We start from the raw sequence: 10,466 nt of genomic DNA on the forward strand, positions 1-10,466 counted from the left end.
CGATCTCAACTTGCATCATTTTCTTTTTTCATTATTTTCTCTTGGCCTTTTCTTTCTGCTGTTTTCATGCTCTGATTGTACAGTTGTTTTAATATTTTTCATTGAAAGAAGTAGGAGAATAGTATTTCCAATATTAATCAAAATGGAAAATTGTATCTTTTACTAATTCTGGAACCAGTGGGAATTAAGCACGTAATTAAATATCAATAAATATGGAAACAAATATATGCTGAAATCGGACCAATATATCCAAAGATACTATAATTTTGCATTGACTTAACAAATGTCCATGTAGTATATGTGGAGCGCTGGTTCGCAGAGAAAATTATGATATAGCTTCAGGGAAGATTTGATGACCTACTGGTGGGATAAGTCATGTTACAAGTGGTGAATTAGACTGTTCTTCACAGTTTTTAAAACAGGACAGAAAGTTTTATTGGACTGTGTTAGGGTAGAGTAAAATTTTTAACAATTTTTCATGACTTTTCTTTATTTTAATTTTTGATCGACTTTTTTCCAGTTGTTTTAGAAAGCAGTTCACATCACATATTTGTGTGTTATCACAAATTAAATGGAAATTAAAACAAAATGAAACAAAAATGTTCCTAAGGGTTTTTTTCTTTTCTTTTTTTTTTTCTCCTTGAAGAATCGATAGGCAGTAAACAGTGAAAATCTATAGATTCCCGGCAATGCATATTTTTCACTTTGAAACTATTTGAAACAAGAACTAGTTTGACATCATTCCATGACAAAATTAGGAGGGAAATTGCAGGAATACTTGAAACAATTTTAGAATTGTTTTAATTGCCATCTTCTATGAATCTGTATTGTAATGCTGTCCACTTCCACTACTACGTCACTAATGTAGAAATAGATAATGCTTTTCTTAAAGCCTAAGCTCCTTGAGTCCTGCTATTAAATTGTATTTACTGCTCTTTTTCTTGTGTTTTGTTTTTTAAAGAAATTTCCCATCCCCATTATACCAGAGAAAAGCATGTTCATATACTTTTATACTCTAGAGAATATGATCCCAGGGTTAATGAAGGTCTCAGGTGGCAGAATTCAAAATGCATTTTACACCCCATTATTTTTAGGCAAGTCCTGTCAGTTCTGGGGCCCTGACATGCTTTTTGTGAAGACTTGGTGTCAGGAGCCTGCAGGTCCACGTGGGAGGCATCTCTTCCCCAGCTTCTCGCACTGAACCCACAGGAGCTTGTGCAGGGCTTGGGCAGAGGGCAGGCAGCTCTGTGGGTTGTCCCTTTATGTGCAGGGACAGAGATCCAGACCTGCCCCTGGGCGTTATATTGTCTCCAGCTAAAAGAGGCAGTTCCTACACAGCACAGGAAAAAACTGCTCAAAATTCAAGAGCCTGATGCAGTGGTTGTTTCCCAGACTCACTTGAAACGTGAAACAACTCAAGGTGTGTCTACACCATAGTTTGTAGCAGAGCATGAAGATACCCGGTCTACCTGTAAATAAGTTACCTTGAGTACGGGAATAGTGTAGCCACATCGGTGTGCAGATTACTCTGCTACTTGGTTAGCCTGAAGAAACACTGCTTTGGACTTCAACTGACTTTCACCAATGATGTGTCTACACTCGGGAGCTGTCATGACCACAGCTGTGAAGACATAGCTGTAGCGATAGCACCCGCGTGTGGAGATGGTGGCAACTGAATCTGCCTGGTTTACTAATCTAACTGCATCGAACTACATCTACCTGGCAACCGAATTTACCTGCAGTTTATCTATGTTCAGAGTTGTCAAATAGTGGATTTAAGTATTATTATAATTGTGATTGTATAATGGAAAAAGTGAAGTAGAATGACATTTAGATTTATATTGGGACCCAAGAGGTGGCTGGAGAGTGTGGGAAGCCCCAGGCTGCCTGGGCTTTTCTGCCATAAAGAAAATAGATGTCTACCACAGTAAAGCAGCACAAATTACTGCTACCTTTTCTAGCAAACAAATTGTAGTGTGACATAGAGTACAGATATCTATTTGCTTTTGCTTTGTGCCACCATAAAAATGTGTATGGCATCACAAAGGCAACAAAAGCTGATGTCTGTATTGCTGTGCAGGATTGAATAGACACCTAGCAGGCGCGCCTGTGCCCAGTGTTACACAGCAGTGGACAGGCTTCTCATAACATATATGTCAAAGCCAAATTAAATGGGTTTCTCTTTTGATTGACTGGAAGTTAAAACACTCAGTTTATCTCTTCTGTCCAGGGGGAGTAATTCCAGAATAACCATTCCCAATTAACTCTACATGTCAAAACACTTATTGTGAAGTAAGAATATCCACAGAGGAACTGATCAGGAACACTTTGAATTTATACTCTTATTCTATATTAATTTCCACTCATTTCCATTTTCAAAATCACAACTTCCCTTTCCATGGCCGAGCTCAGTAACCAAATATCTCAGCAGCTTTTTCTGATGAGTCTTTGTTTTCATAAGTTATCCCACCAGACTGTCCAGCACTAGGCCCCTGGGATAATTGCATCATTGTCTGTAAGTGAAACTCCTTTAGGCTTCTTGGCCTGTTGGAAATAGTGAAGGATTGTGAAAGTGTTTGAAACTCTCAGACATTGCAAAACACCATCTCCACACTGCAGAGCATACAGCTCATTATGCAGTACTGATCAACGTTTGCCGCAGCCATGGACGTAGTACTCTGAAGAGCTTGAAGAGGACAAATCTCATGTTGCCTTGAACAGCTATATTGGCATTATCTGGACCCCATGTTTCCTTTTTACCAGCGCACAGTATTATGATTCTAGATCTCATTCATTTAACATGGTTTAAAATCTAATGAAAACTCTTTATCGTCACCTGACTCAACGCATGGTTTTTCATTGAGGGAAAAGAGGGAGGGAGATATCAGGGATAACCCTGGAATTTCTGGTTCAGCGGCTGTTTTAATTGTGCACTTTCATAAGTTTATTCAAACCACGGTTGTTCCCCTTGAATACTTGTACGTGCTGTCCTCCTGCTATTTCATCCAGTACACAAAGGTGGTAACCAGTGCTCTGTGTTCTCCAGGTGAATACTTTTCTGCCTTCCCCTTGTGCTTTTGGATCAAGTTTCAGTGAAGAAGATGCTTTCCTCATTGTGCCAAATCTCCAGAGTCTCCACGTCGCTGCCTGGTTTACTCACACTCTTCATTACTTTTCATATTTGCAAGGTGGAATCAGGTCAGTATCTCCTCCATATTAATGTGTGTTCTCCTGCTGCTGAAAGGTTTATTTAGTTTTCTGTTGACACATTGCACCAATTGTAGTCTTTCCTGGGAAATGGAAAAGAATTTGTGAGAAGTTCCAGACTGCATCAGCATCATTGTGTGGGAAGAAACAATAACTACATCTGAAATAAAAAAAATTTCCTCTTTCTCTCCAAACATACAGAAGAATAGCTCTTTATCTATCGCCCTATCATATTTCCATATTTCTGTGTGCTCCTATGTTCCTCATTCCCACAGTATCCTCACATCCTCCTTCTCATCACTCCACTGGCATTTCAAAACCAACATTGAGGAGGAAAATTCTCTTTTACAGTACATTTCAATGATTTGATATTTGTATCTAATCACAAAATGTGATTAAATCATCAAAGCACCAAAATTTTTTCTGGGATACAGTGTTCAGAAAATATCTAATTAAACACGTTGACATTTCTATGACAAGGAAATATGTATGTTGTATTTATTCAGGATATTCTATCATTTCACAGACAGTGAATATCTTATGTTCGGCACCAGCTGCAGTTCAAGTTGCTCAGCCCTTTCTATTTTAAACCTGTGTTTTCAGTTATTTGTCACTTTACCAGTCCAGGCTGAAACTCTGCCAGGTGGTTATCCATCTCATGTTGAGTAACTTGGATTTCTCTTTTTACCTCTGAGCTTACTTTGGGGTGTTTTTGGTACATCTTACAGCCCTGTTTACAGTTGTTGGACCTGATCAGCCAGTCACTGCCACTGTGGGGGAAGAGATCGTATTGCCATGTCACCTGTCCCCCAACATGAGCGCTGAGAACATGTATGTGAGGTGGTTCCGACCTGGGTCTACAAATGATGTTCATCTGTACCGCGATGGGAGAGATCAGTTTGGAGGACAGATGCCAGAATACGAGAGAAGGACAGAGTTTTGGAAAGACGGCGTCACGGATGGAAATGTTTCCTTGAGGATTCTCAATATTGGGCCTTCAGATGAAGGGCTATACATCTGCCTTGTTGATGATGATATTACTTATAAAGAAGCTGTAATAGAACTGAAGGTAGCAGGTCAGTGGCTTGTGTCAGTTTGTCTGCACGGCTTTCAGGTTTTTTCTCTTAGTTAATATGCCAACTTCATGGAACCTATGTATAAATTATTTTACAATTAGACACTGTATTTCAATTTTATCCAGCCATTTTCACATTTCAGACATATTTCAATTTTTATCAGTATTTTAATAATTTTAAGCAACATCTCAAAAGCAGTTCGTTTTTCTTTGCTCTTGATTTCTCAGTGCTTAGGACCTTTTAATTTCACATCCAAGTTATATCCATTTTTTTCTTGGACCAACATTGTCTTTTAGCCTAAATAGTGCTTTTTCGTTCATCATATTTACTCCCCCAATATAGTTACACATAGCAAACATATCCCTCTCTGCCTGTGTTTCCCTAGGTTGTAAAAGCCCAGATTTTCTCCTAAAATAAACCTTTCTCCTTTGAAATCCCAAACCTCAGTTACAGGCCTAGTTTGCTTCTTTTTCCATTTAATTTGAATCCTGTCAGTCTGTAGTGAGTCAATTCCCAGGATAAATTTCTACAACCAGCCCTTCTTAGCAAAACCTTGTAACCATTTCCCTGTAGAGAGACAAGATTTTAGCATATTATCTCCACCTTTTTTGCAAGTTTAGACATGGAATTAACATATACCTACAATCCCCTTAATTATCACCACTCAGTCATGGGAGGTGACCCCCTCCCCTTTTCCCTCCAGCCTTTACCCTATCTTTATAGATGGCTTTTTCTAATAATCTACTAACTGTTGTCTGATTGCCTTTGTTCAAATGTCATTGTTTCATGGAAACTTCTGAAGCTGAACCGAACCAGTTCTGTTGTGGACTTGAATGATGCCAATTGGTTGGGATTTATGTTCCTTTGAAATGTACGCTTCTGGGAAGGCAGGATTTCTTATCCCCTTCATTTCACCTAATTTAGAGTTTTCACTAATGAGGCTGCTTTGTTTTCACATCTAAGAGGCTTGAACACAAATATCTATTATAAAACAATATTCAATACATTTAGTTACATCAATCATTACTGTAAGATAAAGCAATAATATAATTTCATAGATATCACAGAGTGTAGGGTCGGAAGGGACCTATCAGATCATTGAGTCTGACCCCCTGCCCTGGGCAGGAATGAGTGCTAGGGTCAGATGACCCCAGCCAGGTGTCTGTCCAATCTCCTTTTAAATACCTTCAAAGCACCACCTCCCTTGGAATCGTATTCCATATTATGGCAACCTTCACTGTGAAGAATTTTTTCCTGATGTCTAATCTAAATTTGCTCTCCTGCAATTTGTGCCCATTGTTTCTAGTTTCCCTGATGGCCATCCTGGTAAAAATTGTATCCCCTATTTCCTGCTGCCCCCTTCTGATTACCTGCTTTAAGACCTTCTGCTCTGTTTAATCTGATCTGCTTCAGCTTCATTTGCTTTCTTTCCTTTGCTAGATGTCATGTCTGCAAAGGTTCATTCTGTGGTTACTCAGAAACAGACTTTTGGGACTTTTGCTGAATTGACTCACAAGTTTAAGAAATATAATTTCTTTCTTTTCTAGCTTTAGGCTGTAATCCTGTCATCTCTGTGGAGGATTACCAGAATGGAGGGATCCGCGTGACATGTCGATCAGCTGAGTGGTACCCAGAGCCCCAGGTGCTGTGGAGAAATGCCCAGGGGCATCATATAGCATCGCTTTCTGAAATAAAATCCCCAAAGGTGAATGGCCTGTTTGAAACAGAAATTTCTGTTGTCATAAACGGACATTCAAACCAGAACTTGTCCTGTTGGATCAGGAACAGCCTCCTCGACCGAGAGAAGGAATCAGCAATTCATATATCAGGTCAGTTTCCATCCAAACCCTGCTGTGAACCGCCTCTGCTGGAAACCAAGTGAAACAGGAAGGAAACACAAACATGGCTAGCATTTCCACAGGGACATAATAGAAATCCATTGAACTGTGTGTTTGCAGTTTATCTGAATCTGGATTTTATCTCACTCTGACTTCTGAAATTTTACCTTAAAGAAACTGGCAGACATAGTCACTCAAACTATCATCGAGTCCAGCCCCCTGTGCCAAGGGCAGGAAGTCACCAGGGATCATAGGATCCCAGCAAGATAAACGTCCAATTGTCTCTTGAAGGCGTTCAAAGAAGGTGCTTGAACCACCTCCGGCACCAGTCTATTCCAAACCTGGGGGCTTGGACAGTAAAGAAGTTCTTCCTTATGTCCAGCCTGAAACGGCCATGGAGGAGTTTGTGACCGTTTGAGCTTGTCATCCCTTGGGGCGCTCTGGTGATTCCCACTGATGCTGGTGAGCACCCCTGAGAAACTTATAGGTAGCCACCAGATCACTCCTGAGCCTGCACTTTTCCAGGTGGAAGAGTCCCATACCTCTTAGCCTGTCATCATAGGGTCGGGAAAACAGACCTTCTCCCCTGCTTTACCCGCTTCAGGTCTGACCCGACCCACAGCCTCCTCTCCTGCTTCAGGTCTGAACCCACTCCCCACCTACCCCGCTTCAGATCCAACGCCACGCCCCCAGTACGGGTCTGACCCTGCCCCCCTCCCCCCTTTCAGGTATGAACCAGCTTTCCCCGCCCCGCTTTGGGTCTGACCCTGTTTCCCACCCCTGCTTCGATTCTGACTCCGCATGCCCCTGCCGCCCTGTTTGGGTTTGACCCTGCTTCCCCCTTCCCTTCCCCCCTGCTTTATGTCCAACCCTGCCTCCACCCTCCCCACTGCTTTGGGTCTGACCCTGACTCCATGGTTCGGGTCCGATCCCACCTTCCCACTGGTTCTTGTCCGAACTTGCTCCCCCCTCCCCTAAGGCTATCCAACCCCCGGGTCAGTCCAGGACTGCCCCCATTCCCCACCGTTCCCCCCTCACTTCAGGTCCAACCCTACCCCCTTCCCTCCCTTTGGGTCTGACCCTGCTCCACCCTTCCACCCCACTTCAGGTCTGACACCGCTCCCCCCAGTTCACGTCTGATCCCAGCACCCCACTCCACCACTTCAGGTCCGATCCCACTTCCCCCCTGCTTTGGGTCTGACCCCTCTTCCCCCCATTCTCCCCACTTCTGCTCCAACTCTGCTCCCTACCCCCAGTTTTGGTCTGACCACCTCACGCTCCCCGGTTGTGTCCAACCCCGCTCCCCATTCCCTCTCCCCCGCTGAGGGTCTTGCCCCACCCTCCTCCCCCACACTGTTCGCATCTGATTGAGCTCCCTTACCGCAGCTCAGGTCCGACCTCACTTTGCCCCTCTTCCCCACTTTAGGTGTGAACCCACACACCCCCTCCCCCCATTTGGGTCCGACCCTGGCTTTTCTGAATGGAGGACCCCTTAGTATATAGTTCTGTAAGTGTGATATTTTTGGTTTTATGCACTGTTTAGATATATAATAGTGCTTGCCCTAGACCTTCCTTCTGAGCGTGCTCAGTCCCCCATACTATGGCTGTGAAGATACTGGAGCATGCATGTAATTCCACATAGATCCCAAAGCTTTACTCAGAAAAAAAAAAGACCTATGGCTACCAGTTGTATGATGATGGAAAGCATGGAGGAGGATTTAAAGTATTTCTGGATTTTGTTTCTAGCAGGTTCACATAAAGATAGATCCTCTTCCACTACAGATAGAAAAACTATCCAAACACGGCATAATTGCCAAAACTTGCAGTTATATGGCTAAATAGTTTCCACTTAATCATGTAACGGTGAGATAGCATGTTTCCTGTTTATTCATGGTAAATCATTATGGAAAGTCAGGTTGGTGGTTATTAAAGCATATTTCTGATTTTTTTGCAACCCTAGGAGTTGCTGCTCTTGTTCATATCTCAGGCAACTCCTGAGAGGAACTATTAATGGATGGCCTTGGAGTAAATACATTTGATATTTTTTCACCAATAACAAATTAAAGCAACTCCTGGGCATCTTGTTTTTCAGCTCTCTTTTTTCCCAGTATGAATCCCTGGATGGTGGCGCTGAGCATGATCCTCGTGGTTATGTTAAGTTTCACAATGCTGAATGTATATCTCTTCAAAATAAAAGGTAAATACAGTGGGGGATATATAGTGTATTAGTGAATAATTTTATTCTGATAAATCAAAGAGCGTAGGAATAAGATTTTACTGCAGCCAACCAAAGGGAGGCGGGTAGGCACTGTGCCACACACCAAACCTCCAGCACAGCGAAGTGCAATTGGCAGGGGGTGTTGCTTGTCTGCGGGTTGCGGGGAATCGGGCTAAAAAAAGCCTACTCCCCACAGCCCCCAGTGGATACTTACCCCTCCCATCCGATCCGGTGGCCATTTTTAACTCTAACTGCCCCCTAACTTCCCCAAATGTCTATACATACCATTAAGGAAAAGTGGAGCTTTTGTTGCGTTAAAACTTCTATAACTTTATTTCCTTGAAATAGGTATATGCCTTTTGTCACACATCTCTACACTCATATGGTTAGTCAGACACTGCAGAATATTTAATATCATGCCCCTAGTAATCTATATAAGTAAAAAGCTGCTCAGCACCACTGGGCTAGGTGGGGGCTACTTTTCCACAGCTTTCTTTTGGTTTCAGAAGCAAATGAGCTTTTCTAGACCTCGAGCAAACTTAATAATCTCAAGTCTTTAGACTCTAGCATGTACAGGTGTTTATCTGACCTACCAGCACTCCAGAGATGCCCATTGTTTAGAGACAAGTGGGTACTAAATCCCATCCTGAAACCACTAGAGGGATTTATGTACCACCAAAACATCTCCCTACACAGCTAGATGGAAAAGTGCAGTACCATCCCCTGACACAACTCCTACCTGGAGCTTGCCCCTTCTACCCTGGAGCTCTTGAGTGGACCACAGGCTTCACCCCCCTTAGGCTGTCATACCAGTCATGCTACCGTACAGGACACCTCAGTAACCTTGTACCCACTTTTCTCTTACAGCATCAAAACTCTTAGAAATTTAACAATTTTAGGAGGCAATGAACATGCACACAATCTTGATTCACCCTCTCCCATATATTCAAATTCTTAAAAAGCAGATAAAAGCAAGTTAGCACAGTCGAAGCAAGCACAAAAGAGTTTCCCACTTCTCTCACCCATGCATACCAATGAGGATAGGCAGAAAAGGACACAGTTGTCAAAAACTGGACCCTGGATAATACTGGCGGTATACGGATAAGCACCACAGAGAGTAGGCTTAAATTTATGAAGTTGTAGTGAAGCACTTAATCAACGTATCTTCTTTTTTTTTCATTCCAGGAAACCTCCAACGAGAACTTGGTAAGTTTTTCTGTGTCCAACACAACTTTTTCCACAGTATTCAGTTTAGCTAGAGCTTGCTGTTAGATTCATACTCTCCATGCAAGAAAGAACAGAAAACTGGCAGCAACACTAAGATGCCCTGGTTTGGGAGTGCTTTGCTCAGAGCTCTCGTTCCTGGCGTTTCTCATCGTTATTAGCCCAGAGCGCTGCAGCAGTTGCAGCAGTTCATGGAGTGAAATTGGAACATGAATGTAACTGGAGATGCAGCTGTTAATTAGTTTGAACCAAAGCTTAAGGTGGCATCACAATGTGGTTGGGAATCATTGAAGGTACTTCAACATGTGTCTCTTGTATACAAGGTACCCCAAGCCATGGAGAGTATAGGCATCTTTATTCTGTACCTTCTAGAAACTTCTCGGTCAGTTCAGAGAGAATGACTAATGGCAATTCAGCCCAGATGGTAATAATGGGAGCATCTCTGAAGCCAGCCCCTCTCCCAGGAAATGGTACAGTAGGTCCAAGTCAGTGGTGTCTTTGAATACTAAGGCTCCCTGGTAGGGCTGTGTGAAATTTCGCCACCAGTTTTGTTTCAATGCTGTTTCAACCTGTTTGGAGGTGGAAACAGAAAAATTGAAATGAAACAGATATGGTCAAAACAGCCTTGAAACAAAATGAGGCAAGTCAAAACATTTCAACGTTTTGCCCATAGGCTATAATGGGGAACGATGAAACAGCTTATAACTTTGTCATTTCTGGCCACATTTGGATAATACTTGCAGCAATGGTAGCCACTTCTGAGGGCATAAAGTGTGCCAAGCTTCAAGAAGATAGGTGGAGGGGATTCAGAGAAACTGCACTCCAAGATCTTGAGAGCCAAACTTGTGTCATGTGTAAGTGTTAAACCACGGCAGGGTCAAAACTGCAGGTGTACTAGTTCCT

At 42.5% G+C, this 10,466-nt stretch overlaps 1 protein-coding gene across 5 annotated transcripts in view; it reads left to right on the forward strand.

The window, feature by feature from the left end:
* Window positions 1–10,466, forward strand: part of LOC102375350 (butyrophilin subfamily 1 member A1-like) — a 19,750-nt gene that overhangs the window by 912 nt on the left and 8,372 nt on the right. For all 5 annotated transcript variants that reach the window (XR_003092368.1, XM_006038919.3, XM_006038915.3 and 2 more), the window contains exons 2-6: window positions 3,047–3,198; window positions 3,936–4,283; window positions 5,831–6,112; window positions 8,214–8,318; window positions 9,525–9,545. Coding sequence is in view for 4 of the 5 variants with exons in the window: in XM_006038919.3 (XP_006038981.1) it covers window positions 3,102–3,198; window positions 3,936–4,283; window positions 5,831–6,112; window positions 8,214–8,318; window positions 9,525–9,545 (853 nt within the window). In the remaining variant the exon portion in view is untranslated. The remainder of the gene's footprint in view (window positions 1–3,046; window positions 3,199–3,935; window positions 4,284–5,830; window positions 6,113–8,213; window positions 8,319–9,524; window positions 9,546–10,466) is intronic.

Source organism: Alligator sinensis, unplaced genomic scaffold (assembly GCF_000455745.1).
Source record: "Alligator sinensis unplaced genomic scaffold, ASM45574v1 scaffold275_1, whole genome shotgun sequence".
Lineage (NCBI taxonomy): Eukaryota > Metazoa > Chordata > Crocodylia > Alligatoridae > Alligator > Alligator sinensis.